This window comes from Medicago truncatula, chromosome 8 (assembly GCF_003473485.1).
Source record: "Medicago truncatula cultivar Jemalong A17 chromosome 8, MtrunA17r5.0-ANR, whole genome shotgun sequence".
NCBI lineage: Eukaryota > Viridiplantae > Streptophyta > Magnoliopsida > Fabales > Fabaceae > Medicago > Medicago truncatula.
Genome location: NC_053049.1, coordinates 22588736 through 22602887, shown reverse-complemented (window position 1 = coordinate 22602887; position 14152 = coordinate 22588736). Strand labels below are relative to the sequence as shown.

At 35.8% G+C, this 14152-nt stretch overlaps 2 protein-coding genes across 2 annotated transcripts; one reads left to right on the top strand and one right to left on the bottom strand.

Moving 5' to 3' along the window:
• Positions 1-992: 992 nt before the first annotated feature.
• On the top strand, positions 993-3175 carry LOC25501111 (uncharacterized). The gene is made up of 2 exons (XM_013589712.3): positions 993-1787; positions 3021-3175. The coding sequence occupies exons 1-2, from the start codon at positions 1185-1187 to the stop codon at positions 3066-3068; spliced, it is 651 nt and encodes a 216-aa protein (XP_013445166.1). The 5' UTR covers positions 993-1184; the 3' UTR covers positions 3069-3175.
• Positions 3176-4198: 1023 nt separating this feature from the next.
• Positions 4199-5843, bottom strand: LOC25501110 (bidirectional sugar transporter SWEET2). Its single transcript, XM_013589711.3, has 6 exons — positions 5616-5843; positions 5480-5516; positions 5155-5371; positions 4892-5050; positions 4671-4790; positions 4199-4556 (listed from the first exon to the last, which is right to left on the bottom strand). The coding sequence occupies exons 1-6, from the start codon at positions 5674-5676 to the stop codon at positions 4443-4445; spliced, it is 708 nt and encodes a 235-aa protein (XP_013445165.1). The 5' UTR covers positions 5677-5843; the 3' UTR covers positions 4199-4442.
• Positions 5844-14152: the final 8309 nt, after the last annotated feature.

Sequence of the window (14152 nt, the reverse complement as noted above, 5' to 3'; positions counted from 1 at the left end):
CATAAATTTTAGCTAAAGGTAAGATTGTCTTTTAACCTTGTGTGCAATACTTTGTGAATCCAAGAATTTGCGATTAAAAACTCTGTTGTTCTGCTCCTTCCAGATAACTCAAACACAAGCTAGCCAGATTATCCTAAGGAAAGAATGAGAAGAACGTGGTAACCCCACAAGATGGCCGAACTGAAGAAGATGATCCTAAGCCCTTTTTCCCAACCATATGATACAATTTGTAAATCAAAATTTCATAAAAAAAACATCGTTCATAATTTTCAAACATTGACTCATTAAAAAAACGGAAAAGACACTGGCATTAATAAGGTATAGTTGAAAAAAAAAGTAATAATTGCACCTAAAAATTTATAGATAGTCTTAAATTTTAAGGACAATTTTTTTAAAAAACAGTCTTAGAATTAAGCACAGAGAAAATGGAGGAAGTACTACTGAAAGAGTGCTTACTGATTAGTATGGAAGGTCCCCACGGTGCATTGAACAACAACAATTAAGGTCCCTAGCAACTTACTCATATTACTCTCTTTTTTTTTGAAGGGTACTCATATTACTCTCTTCTTCATTACCTCATTTTCCCAATCGTATGATATACTTCCTCCATTTTTAAATATAAATAAAATTGATTTTTTAGGTCTATTTATTTAATAATGTATGTGGTCCACATTATGAACCATATATATTATTAAATAAATGAACCTAAAAAATTAATTTTATTTATATTTAAAAACGGAGGGAGTATTATGTCGTACGCTGGTCTACGTTTACATCCCTTTAACAGTGTAACAGACAACATCCGATTCCCAAAATTTCAACTGTGCTTTTCCATCATCACTTAATAGCAACAACATAGTCCTCGTGAGAAGCCATTAATTTATCTTTGAACGGTGAGCCATCAATTAATTCAACACCAACGGCTACGATTCCATGTATGCCCCACAAACGTAAATGGGGCCCAAGTTTCAACAATTCATATTAGCGGTGGACCTCATATGAACCTTGCCAACCTAACCAAACAAACATGGTTCATGCAAATTTTTTATTTTTTATTTTATTTCCTTTTACTACTTCATTATTCCACATCACCAACTATATTCAATCAAATCAAACCAAGGCTCTTTGCTCATCATTTCCATGTTCACTTTGTTACACTAAAATAGGAAAAGAGCAAGCAACTCATGGAAGCTTTATGGGATTTGGTAGACAAATTGAAGATTTCAACACTAGGTGCTATTCTTCTACTTGCATGTGCATTTTTTGCACTTGTTTGTCTTTGCACTATTATTGTACTAAAAAGGAAAGGTAGTAATAATAATAATAATAAGGTTTTGAACCAAGAGGGTGTTATAGAAGAGAATGAGTCTAGTTCGACTATCACGACGACTACTACTACCACCACCACCACTACGACGAATGTTACTAACTCTAGTACTACTACTGCTTCTACAGAATGGTTAGAACCAAATTGTGGATGGATTTCAGTGAAAAGGGTGTTGATGGGTTCAATGGTGTGGAGCAAGGCAAGAAAATTGGAAGAGAGTATTAGATGGCAGAGAGAGAGGGGATCACCATTGCTTGGAAGTTTACAAAGGCATGGGGTTGAAAATGGGTGGAAAAGTGTTAGTCATGATTCAGCATCAGCAGTGTGGCAAAGACCAATATTGAGAGGGGAGAAATGTGAGCTTCCAAGTTTTAGTGGACTCATTCTCTATGATGAAAAAGGAAGATTGCTTAATGATTCTGTGAATGAGATACAACAATGCATGGAAATTTCTGAACAGGTAATCAATTTTTTCCTTCATTAAATCCATTATTGTAGATAGTATAATGTATATTTGTTCCTACAAATACCATTTGATGGCGTACTTATTCATAAGTAAAGTGCATGATATAACTATTAATGTAAGACAATTGTGAGATCAAATTGCTGAAATTACTTGTTTGTAGCTGCATGTCATGTTAAATCTACTGAACTTGGCCTCGATAACGAACGATGCGATATGCTTTTCTTTCAAATAGTACCACTTTAAAGCACATTGCAACACTCAAATGAATGCATTAATATGTAAAACTTTTGAACTTCATTCATAATATTACTACCTCTGTCACTGAGCGTAAGATCACTATTTTATCAAATGATTGAAACTCAGAATGACTATTTTCTCAATTAATTAACTACTCACATAATTAATCAATGCATCTAATTTTGTTCTTCCCTGAAATTATTTTTTAAAGAGATTGAGAAAATTTGTTTTGAAACTAAAAAGGGCTGCCCGATCCACAAAGCTTCCGCATACGCAGGGTTTGGTGCAAATTTGTTTTGAAATTATTATTAAGAAAATTTAAAACTGGAATGCAGCAGGTCTTTGACAGGGTCTACATATAAAGGGACCTGCGTTTAAACACCACAAATTTTAATTTCTAACACCTTTTTTTAATCAAAATAAAGGCAACATGACATGAGAGAAGGGCTGTGTCTATACTACCAAAGAAAATTTAATATAGTTGAAAACCCAGAGATGATTATCTAGAAAGACACAAAAATTCTGAGGTACTAGTAACTGTTGGAACAACAACTAGTAAAAGAAAGAAACAAAATTGCAGACAATGGAACACGATCATTTGTTTACGCAATTTGACAAGTGTGCCTATATTTGCAATTACAGAGTAGCTGTATTATTACTTGAATGATTAGGGTTTACAGTGTCACAAACTATATATATATATATATGTGTGTGTGTGTGTGTGTGTATAATACGGTCCAGGTTACAACAATACCCTAAACCGTACTTGAATGATTAGGGTGAAGGTCGCTTCTCTACGCTAGCTCAGATCCATCGCCCCTCTTCTGAGCCTATGAGCTATACTCAATAATAACTTATCACTCTATAGAATGCAACATTAATTGTTCCAAAATATTGAATCAAAACAATGTTGCTACCTCTAGTTTCAGACAACATATTTACAGCATCTATTATTTCTATGTCTGACTTTGAGATCGTTCTTTTGTGCAGGAAGAAAGAGATGTTACAGTGAGGACTACACTAAAAGATTTACTATAGTACTTATGTTACACTGTCTTTCTTTCTGCTCTAAGTTGTATCAGATAGACAATGAGGTTTTACTGTAATGAAATTATCATATCACACTTTTTTCTTTGCAAAGGTAATTATCATATCACTCTCATAATATATATTTTTCCAAAGCAAAAACACACCGATAACCTTCTTACACTTTCTGTAGTATTTTCAAATGACTCATTTGTAAATACAGTGTATAAGCAAAAGTGAAGATAGTTCTATGCCATCTGGAAAATATGGTAACAGACGCAAAAAGATATTCAATTCAACTAACATCTCACCATAAAGGACAATTTTCATATTTTTTTTGTCAAATCAAGACTTCATTTAGAAGGATAACCTATTTTAATGGAATATTTAAATCTTAACACTATTCTGCAACAATGCTTCTCTTTCACTCCTCAAAATACAGCTTCTAAGCACAAAATGGAGATAGTCCAATGTCAACTGGACAATTTGGAAACAGACACAGAATGATATTCAATTCAACTAACATGTCATCACAGGAGAATATTCATGTAGTTTTTTGGTCAAATCAATACTTCATTTAGAAGGAAATTTTACTTGGATGAAATATTTAAATCTTAATACTATTATGTAACGATGCTTCTCTTTCACTCTAAATTTATATTTGACAACATGTTTACAGCATTATTCATGATCACGTCACATGTAATATGCATCAACATTTTTTCAATCAATTAAGTATAGCATTTAGGTGTTCTCTTTGTAAGGCTGCTAAATACCGACCTATATCCCACAAATACAGAATGAGAAAGAGCTAAACTTTCCATCTAGCATAGTTTAATCGAGGAATGGATAACCCTACTAATCAAGACATCACACATTGGAGTGTGCGCTCCTCCTCAAGGTCTCAAGTGAATAACACTGATAATGAATTTTGGCTATCTTGGAGAAATATACCTCTGTTACAATAACCTTAGAAAATCAATGAAAGAACTTTGAAAATGGTTGGACACTAGATCCTTATAAGATGGATGAAATCTAAATGGGCCTTAAACCACTAAACAGAACTCTTTCATGCTCCTCATAACACCTCACTTTTTTCCTCTTAATGAGCCTATCAGCGAACATATTATTCACTATACTGGTACAGAAGAAATTAAATACATAAAGAAAAAAGTTCAAGATTTTTGAACGGTTTACAATTATGGCCTTAGCTTTTAATATCACAAGGTGGATATTAACATCATTGTCTCATTGATTGCTAATATTTTCATACATAATGAATGTTTGAGACTAATTTCAGAAAATCGCCTAACACAGACTGTGGAAGACTAATAAATCATAATCACAAACTGTGTGTTCGTTTGCCTTTACCTTTGTCAGCATAGATTATCCATACGATACTATCAAGGGTTCTGTAGAGTCATCGCTAGATGAACGCTTGTAATAGAAGTATAAAATCAACTGTATCATTCCCAAAACAGTACCTATCCCATTTGGTACCTAACAAATCAAACACAAAATGTAGGTATACAAATATAAGCCAACAGAATAAACATCTGAATTCTAAAACTGTTATCAATATTTCAGAAAGAAATGAGATGAAAAGACTCTTACATAAATGAAGGCATCGTCACTGAGTAATCCATAAAGAAAGAAGGAGATGCTCATTAAGAAGGTCGAAAACGAAAGATAAAACGGCATAAACTCAACACTCTTCGTGCGAATGACCAATTTCTGCGAAATTATATTGATATAAACAAGTTCACCAAGCTTGAATTCACACAAACTAGTAAAACTCAGTATTACATGGATATCTAGGAAAATGTTAAACTTACAATTATAAACAACGGAGAGGCAAACATTGAAATGAGAGAAGCACAACTCAAGCATCCAACTAAAATTCGGCGAATAGAACTATCGGTTATTTTCAAGCTCCCGACTAGTATGATCACAAATATACCTAAAACTGCCAGCAATAATCCAAACATTCTCACCTATCAAAAAGAAGTATACAATAATAACACATCTTAGTAACACTTCAAAATCCATGTGACGAAATTTATCATAAACTTTCCATATATAGTATTAGAAAAATAACCTTTTTTGGTTTCTCAGCATAGATTAAGAATAAGAAAATGTACACAAGCTGAAAAGCTGCTCCAATTGAATTAACAGTGGTAACCAACAAATTATCACATGATATAAGAGGAGTACCATACCACAAACAGATCAAACAGTTTAATAGAGAATAAATATATGGCAATCCTGAGAACAATTCTGTTGACCCATTTCTCATAATTCTCCTAAATGTGGGTCTACAATTCACAATATAATCAAAATTAATTAATAATCAAAATACATACATGAAAAAATTTCTAAGCTTAATTTTTAATTTAATAAAAAAAATACTTTAAGAAACTTACATTGGAGATACAAATAACCCAAATGCAAAGATATTACCTACAAATAAACAAGGAAGAATTGAGATCAAGATAAAGATAAGTTTAAAATGTTAAATGTAATAAAATCACTGAAAATTTGAGGAAGAAAATGTAGTACCAGCAATTCCAGCTGCATCTTTACCAATTTCACAAATGGAGTAAGCATTAAACAGAGACATCAAGTTAAGCCTTTAACTTATGATTTATTGAAACTAATAAAATTTGAGTTATGCATGTACTATATGATTTTTCTATGTCACAATTATCCTCATTTCGTTTGGTAAAAGTTTTCTCTCTCTAAATCTGTGTTGTGCATTTCAACCTCTCACTATGATTGACCTTGACACTTTGTTTTTTTGGTCAAACCTTGACACTTAATATAACGATTAACGACTAAGATAAGAAAAACGTTTTTAATTTTGGCATAAAACGAGTAAAAAATAATACTACCCGCGTAACTGCAAAACTTAAGTCTCCAGAATTACACTAGTAATTTTGTCAAAAAAAAAAAAAAAGAATTACACTAGTAATAAAGATTGTAAATAATTTATGAAAAATGCTAATAAAGCTGTAAAAATATTTGTTAAGGGTTTAAAAAAGAGAATTTTATCATATTAAAACTATAAAAGGAAACATTTTTTTATATAAAATTTATTAGTTATTTTCTTTTTTAAATTCTTAACATGTGTCATTACGTATTTGTTAGTATGACCTTATACTTATTGTTATCGATTCAAACTTAAAATATCTAAGAATTTTTCAAAAACTTTTTCTTCATACACAACTCGTATGGATGACAATTGGACTCAAATCTAATGGACATCCACAAAATATACTCATGATGGCCAGGCTAAATGTCGATGTTGTTGGGTCTTGGCCTGAACTTGAGTACTCGAAATTTGAACAAGTGCGAGTGCAAGTACGGGCACTTTAGTGCTCATCTCGAACATTATATATGCTATAACTATAAATTTATATAATACTAAAATTAAATAATTAGTCTTAAGTCTTTGATATTTATTGTAATTTGCAATTATTTTGTATGCTTTAAATGTTTTTTATTTGGTTAAATGAATACTATGTGTATTATTTTATTAGTTGATTTAAAAATAAATGAATCATATTTTAACTACCTTTGTAAAAAAAAAAAAAAACTAGTTGCGATACTTTTTTTGTTGTTAACGTAGTCAAAAAAAATAATCTTGGATGGACTAAAAAAACAAATGAATGATATGTAAACACAAAACTTATGTTGTTGAAAACAAGCTCTCTTCTCACTCCTGAAACAAACAGTAACCGACTTTCCTTTTCATCCCTCACAGATCCAAATCCTTGCCTTTGCGATGTAGCCTCCCCTTTCAGTGGTGCAACGAGTGATTTAATTTGAAGGTGAGAAAAACACAAGAAGGGGGGTTGAATTGTGGTTTCTTTTTCTTCTCCTAAAACTGAAATCGCTGTTCACAACCTGATAGAGTTCAACTTCTGAAGTGATGTTCAGAATCCAAATGCAGCGAATAAGTAAAGAGAGAGATAGAGAAGAAAGACACAACAATTATATAGGTTTCTTCCACAAACCGGAAGTAGTCATGACCCCCTTGCACTTCCAAGGAGATTTCACTAAAATCAATATCTGATTACAACTGCTCACTACTCAAAATAGCAAGAGACTACAAACACTGCAAGAATAATGACCTTTTGCCAGGGATTTTGTCAAGGGTTTGAAACCCCTGGCAAATTTGCCAGGGAAAATGCCAAGGACAACCGTTGGCATAAAAGACAGGGACTTTGCCCCTCGTTTTTTGTAAAATGGCGTGGCTTTTGTTTAGGCGCCAGTTTGAAAATTCAAAAGCTGAAGGAATCTCTGCTGTGTCAGAGAAAACCAACGGCTTCTGCCAAGGATGCGCCCCTCGGATGCGCAAAATTCAAAGAATGTCATCCTTTTTCCGGTTGACTTGACAAGGCACTGGGAAAGCTGGTCCGTTGCAGGCCTGCCAGAGGCTAAACACCTCGCATGTCAGCCTTTTTTCGATTGACTTGACAAGGCACTGGGAAAGCTGGTCCGTTGCAGGCCTGCCAGGGGCTAAACCCCTCGCAAATTGCAGTACACCCACGCTTTTTCCCTCCCGTTTTGTGCCTCCTCTGCGCCTACCCTATAGTAGGATTTGACCATCTGTGTCAGGGAATTGCTGTAACGCCCACTTTCGTTTAATCGTTATTTAATCGAGTTTAGCCAATTATATTATAATTATATAGTATATGCATGATTTTGATGTGTTTTGATGATTTGTGGTGAATTTAGTGATTTGATTGATGACGTGATAAGTTATGAGTTTTGGAGGATTTGATTATGATATGAGAATTATTTTATTGTTAAATAAAATAAAGATTTGAAAATAATATAAAATATTTAGTTGAGGGCTGTTTTGATATTTTAGATAGTTTTGGGGGTGAAAGTGAGATAAGATAAGTAATTAGGAAGAGATATAAATAGGAGAAGACCTAATATTTTAGAAACTCATTGTACGTGAAAACTTTTGGAAAAAGGGAGAAAAGCTTAGAGAGGAGCAAGAGACCAAGAGTGCTGCGATTTTCTTCATAACCAGGTAAGGGTGAGACTAATAATTCAATAACGTTGATCGTTGTAATTCTGATGATTAATTGACAAAGTTAGGATTGATTTAGAAAAGTTTTGGAATTAGGTCAAAACCCAAAAAATTGATGATCAAACGGTAAAACTTGTTTAGATTGATGTAGAAACCGTCCTTTAACCTTAGAACTTGTTTAGGGTGGATTATGGAATCAAAATTAGGCTTTGAACCATGTTGTGTGATGGTTTTTTGAGAAAAACCCTAGTCTGCCCGTGCTTCTGTTCATCGCTCGCCACGGCGAGTGATGATCCTCGCCTCCCGAGTGATGAACTTCATCGCTCGCCACGCGAGCCCTTCCCTTCGCCTCGCGAGTTGTTTAGTTCAACTCGCCATGGCGAGCAATCCCCTTCGCCTTGCGAGTTGTGTGATGCAGCTCGCCACTGCGAGCCACCTTACTCGCCATAGCGAGCTAAGGCAGAGTGTATGTTAGATTTCGTGTTTCGACCTTTTTAGTTGGACCTTGAGTGCCTTTGAGTGCCTGAACATACCTAGTATTGATTAGGAATGAATGTAGGATCAGAGGGAACCCAGAACAACATTAGTTTGGGAGTGGAGTGGTACTCGCCATGGCGAGTAAGTACTCTCGCCTCGCGAGTACAACCAGAATGTACTTGTTTGAGTGTTTGTGTGATCTGTGTCGCACGCGTTGATCAACAGTGAACCCATAACTGGTAATGAGACCTAGTGATGCCGTTAAACGAAGTCTGTAGAGTTGTTTAGGTTATGTTAATATTAATTGAATATGGACTAAGGTATTGAATATTCATGCAAGATATGAAGGTTTGATAATGATGCAATTTATGTGCTATGGATACAATGATATCATCTTGTTATGTGACTTGTTTATGCTGCTTTCGTTATTTAACTAAGTGCATAAGTATATGATAAAGTTTAGCTCCAAATTATTGGATGCATGTTGATATGTTGATTACGATGTTCTGTTCATAAGTGTCCATGCATAGCATCTCATTGAGCTTAGTCCTCACCACGATTAATAGGAGCTTTGTCCTCCGCACGTTTTATAGGAGCTTTGTCCTCCGCACGATTAAAGTATATTAATACTTATGATGACGATTGGTACCACATGCATATAAGGAGTCTAAGAGCATTGTCACATTGTCATGATTAAGATGCCTTGTTGATAATGATTGAATATGTGATTACGTGATAAGTGTTTAATGATTATGTTATGTTGTTGATAATGATTGGATATATGATTACGTGACAACTGTTTAGCATTTATGCAAAGTTGATAAAGGAATGATTAAGATGTTAATTATGATTCGCAATTACATTGATTAATGTTATTTTGTTATGAAATCTCACCCCTTCTGCTTGAAAATGTTGCCCTTCGTATGGGTAACTTGCAGGTGATCGTGCTTAGTGTGCAGCTGCCGTCGTGAGTGGCCTTGCCTTCACTGTGTCGTCTAGGTCGCTCTGATACGTAACGGGATGGGGTTTAATGTTATACATGCTTCATTCTTTTACGTGGATAATATGTTATTCTTATTATGTTATGGATAATCAACTATTTTGATGGGGCCTACGTGCCAAACTAATTTATGACTTTCGAATTAATATTCCGCTGCTATGTTAAAGATATTTGTGAAGGTTAAATTATTATTTAACTGTTTTTGGATTACGTTTCTATGTGATATCCCGTTTATGGTTTTTACTCTGATAATTGTTTATGAAATTTGTATATTGGGAAAACGGGGTGTTACAATTGGTATTGTAACGCCCACTTTCGTTTAATCGTTATTTAATCGAGTTTAGGCAATTATATTATAATTATATAGTATATGCATGATTTTGATGTGTTTTGATGATTTGTGGTGAATTTAGTGATTTGATTGATGACGTGATAAGTTATGAGTTTTGGAGGATTTGATTATGATATGAGAATTATTTTATTGTTAAATAAAATAAAGATTTGAAAATAATATAAAATATTTAGTTGAGGGCTGTTTTGATATTTTAGATAGTTTTGGGGGAGAAAGTGAGATAAGATAAGTTATTAGAAAGAGGTATAAATAGGGAAGACCTAATATTTTAGAAACTCATTGTACGTGAAAACTTTTGAAAAAGGGAGAAAAAGCTTAGAAGGGAGAAGAGCATAGAGAGGGCTGCGATTTCTTCATAACCAGGTAAGGGTGAGACTAATAACTCAGTATTGTTAATTGAATGTGATTCTGATGATTAGTTAACAAGAATTAGGAGTGAATTGGAGAAAACGAAAACTAGGTCAAAACCTTAGAATTGATGATCAAACGGTGAGAATTGGTTTAATTGATGTAGAAAGTGTTCCTAGACCTTAGATAATGTTTAGGACGAACTTTGGAATCAAAAACAAGCTTAGAACCATGTGAAACGTCGAGTTTTTGTGAATTTAGGAAGTCTGGCCGTAGCGACATTCATCGCTCGCCACGGCGAGCTATGAATCTCGCCTCGCGAGTGATGAACATTCATCGCTCGCCTCGCGAACCCTGTTTCCTCGCCTCGCGAGTTGTGCAATGCAGCTCGCCATAGCGAGCGACCTTACTCGCCATAGCGAGCTAAGGCAGAGAGCATGTTAGATTTTGTATTTTCGACTTTTTAGTTGGACCTTGAATGCCTTAGTGTGCCTGAACATACCTAGTAATGATTAGGAATGAATGTAGGGCAAGATTAGACCCAGAACAACTTGAGTTTGGGAATTGTTTAGTAGTCGCCATGGCGAGCAAGAACCCTCGCCTCGCGAGCACCTCCAGCCTTGAGTGTTATGAGTGTTTATGCGATTTGTATCGCACGTTTTGATCAAGAGCGAACCCCCTTATGATAATAAGACCTAATGATGATGTTAAATGCAGTCTGTAAGCTGTTTAAGATATGTTGATATTGATTGAGTATGATTAAGGTATTGTATATTTATGTAAGATATGGAAGTTGAATTATGAAATAATTGATGTGCTATTGATATAATGATATCATCCTGTTATGTGACTTGATTATGCTGCTGCTGTTATTTAACTAAGTGCATTGTATATATTTATACATGATGAAATGATGACGTTTAGCTCCAAATTGTTGGATGCATGTTGATATGTTGATTACGATGTTTTGTTCATAAGAGTCCATGCATAGCATCTCATTGAGCTTAGTCCTCACCACGTTTATTAGGAGCTTTGTCCTCCGCACGATTATTAGGAGCTTTGTCCTCCGCACGATTAAAGTATATTAATACTCATGATGACGATTGGTACCACATGCATATAAGGAGTCTAAGAGCATTGTCACATAGTCATGTCCATAATGCTATGTTGTTGATGACGATTGAATAAGTGAATACGTGATATTTGTTTATTGAATATATGAATACGTGATACTTGTTATTTGAATATGCGAAGCTATCCAAGAATGATTATGATGTTAATGTTAATTATGATTCGAATTACTTTGATTAGCATTATTTTGTTATGAAATCTCACCCCTTCTGCTTGAAAATGTTGCCCTTCGTATGGGTAACTTGCAGGTGATCGTGCTTAGTGTGCAGTTGCTTCTGTGAGTGGCCTTGCCTCACTGTGTCGTCTAGGTCGCTCTGATACGTAACGGGATGGGGTTTATGTTTATGCATGCTTCATTCTCTTACGTGACTAATATGTTATTTTTATAATGTTATGGATTGTGATTATCAACTTTTGATGGGGCCTGCGTGCCAAAACGTTTTATGAATTATGATTATGATTTTCCGCTGCAATGTTTAAGATATTGGTTAAATTATTATTTAACTGTTTTGGATTATGTTTTATGTGATATCCCGTTGTTTATGATGCTTACTCTGATAAATGTTTTTAAGAATTTTTATGTTAGGAAAACGGGGTGTTACAATTGGTATCAGAGTAGGTCGATCCGTCCGGTCAATTAGAAGAGTCGTGTCGAGTCTTAGTAATATTTATATTACTATCTTATGTTGTTGTTGCTACTTTTGTAGAATCTCGGAAATGGCTGGAAGAAACGATGCTGCGTTAGCTGCTGCTCTACAAGCTGTTGCCCAAGCTGTGGGACAACAACCTAACGCAAATGCTGGTGCGAACGCTGAAGCTAGGATGTTGGAGACGTTCATGAAGAAGAACCCTCCGACTTTCAAAGGACGTTATGACCCTGATGGAGCCCAGACGTGGCTTAAGGAGATTGAGAGGATTTTCCGAGTTATGCAGTGCACTGAAGAACAGAAGGTGCGGTTTGGTACTCATCAGCTAGCCGAGGCAGCTGATGACTGGTGGGTTGCTCTTCTGCCTACCCTTGGGCAGGAGGGAGCTGTTGTGACTTGGGCTGTGTTCAGGAGAGAGTTCCTGAGAAGATACTTTCCGGAAGATGTTCGCGGGAAGAAGGAGATCGAGTTCCTTGAGTTGAAGCAAGGAAACATGTCTGTGACAGAGTATGCTGCCAAGTTCGTGGAGCTGTCGAAGTTCTATCCGCACTATACTGGTGAGAATGCTGAGTTCTCGAGATGCATCAAGATCGAGAACGGTTTGAGGCCCGACATTAAAAGGGCGATTGGATACCAACAGCTGAGAGTTTTTCAGGATTTGGTTAATAGCTGCAGGATCTATGAAGAGGATACGAAGGCTCACTACAAGGTAGTGAATGAGAGGAAGGGCAAGGGACAGCAGAGTCGTCCTAAGCCGTACAGTGCCCCCGCTGATAAAGGGAAACAGAAGATGGTCGATGTTAGACGGCCTAAGAAGAAGGATGCTACAGAGATTGTGTGTTTCAATTGTGGTGAGAAAGGCCACAAAAGCAACGTCTGCCCTGAGGAAATCAAGAAGTGTGTCCGGTGTGGCAAGAAAGGTCATGTTGTAGCTGATTGCAATCGTACGGACATTGTGTGCTTTAATTGCAACGGAGAGGGTCACATTAGTTCACAGTGTACTCAGCCTAAGAGGGTGCCGACTACTGGTAGGGTCTTTGCCTTGACTGGGACTCAGACAGAGAATGAGGATCGTTTGATCAGAGGTACTTGCTATATTAATAATATTCCTTTAGTTGCTATTATTGATACTGGTGCTACGCATTGTTTTATTGCTTTCGATTGTGTTTCTGCTTTGGGTCTTGATTTGTCTGATATGAATGGAGAGATGGTTGTCGAAACTCCAGCTAAGGGTTCGGTGACTACTTCTCTCGTATGTTTGAAATGTCCTTTGTCTATGTTTGGTCGTGATTTCGAAATGGATTTAGTTTGTCTACCTTTGAGCGGTATGGATGTGATTCTGGGTATGAACTGGTTAGAGTACAACCACGTTCTTATTAATTGTTTTAGCAAGTCAGTGCATTTCTCTTCCGTCGAAGAGGAAAGTGGTGCGGAGTTTTTATCTACTAAGCAGCTGAAGCAACTGGAACGCGACGGTATCTTGATGTTTTCGTTAATGGCTACTTTATCTATTGAGAATCAAGCAGTGATTGATAGGTTACCGGTGGTGTGTGATTTTCCTGAAGTTTTTCCAGATGAGATTCCTGATGTGCCTCCAGAGAGAGAAGTTGAGTTTTCTATTGATCTTGTTCCTGGAACGAAGCCGGTCTCGATGGCACCTTATCGTATTTCTGCTTCTGAGTTGAAGAAACAGTTGGAAGACTTGCTTGAGAAGAAGTTTGTTAGACCGAGTGTTTCACCTTGGGGAGCGTCGGTTTTGTTAGTAAAGAAGAAAGATGGTAGTATGAGGCTATGTATTGATTATCGACAGTTGAACAAGGTAACTATCAAGAATAGGTATCCACTTCCGAGAATAGATGATTTAATGGATCAGCTAGTGGGTGCACGTGTTTTTAGCAAGATTGATTTGAGGTCAGGATATCACCAGATTAAAGTAAAGGATGAAGATATGCAGAAGACAGCTTTCAGAACGCGTTATGGTCACTATGAATATAAAGTTATGCCTTTTGGTGGTACCAATGCACCTGGAGTGTTTATGGAGTATATGAATCGCATCTTCCATGCATTTTTGGATCGGTTTGTGGTTGTGTTTATCGA

Coding starts and splice junctions, on each gene's coding strand:
- LOC25501111 (XM_013589712.3), top strand. CDS start 1,185: ATGGAAGCTTTATGGGATTTGGTAGACAAATTGAAGATTTCAACACTA. Junction 1,788..3,020: donor GCATGGAAATTTCTGAACAG/GTAATCAATTTT, acceptor TCTTTTGTGCAG/GAAGAAAGAGATGTTACAGT.
- LOC25501110 (XM_013589711.3), bottom strand. CDS start 5,676: ATGTCTCTGTTTAATGCTTACTCCATTTGTGAAATTGGTAAAGATGCA. Junction 4,791..4,891: donor CCTCTCCGTTGTTTATAATT/GTAAGTTTAACA, acceptor ATAATTTCGCAG/AAATTGGTCATTCGCACGAA. Junction 4,557..4,670: donor GTGACGATGCCTTCATTTAT/GTAAGAGTCTTT, acceptor TTGATTTGTTAG/GTACCAAATGGGATAGGTAC.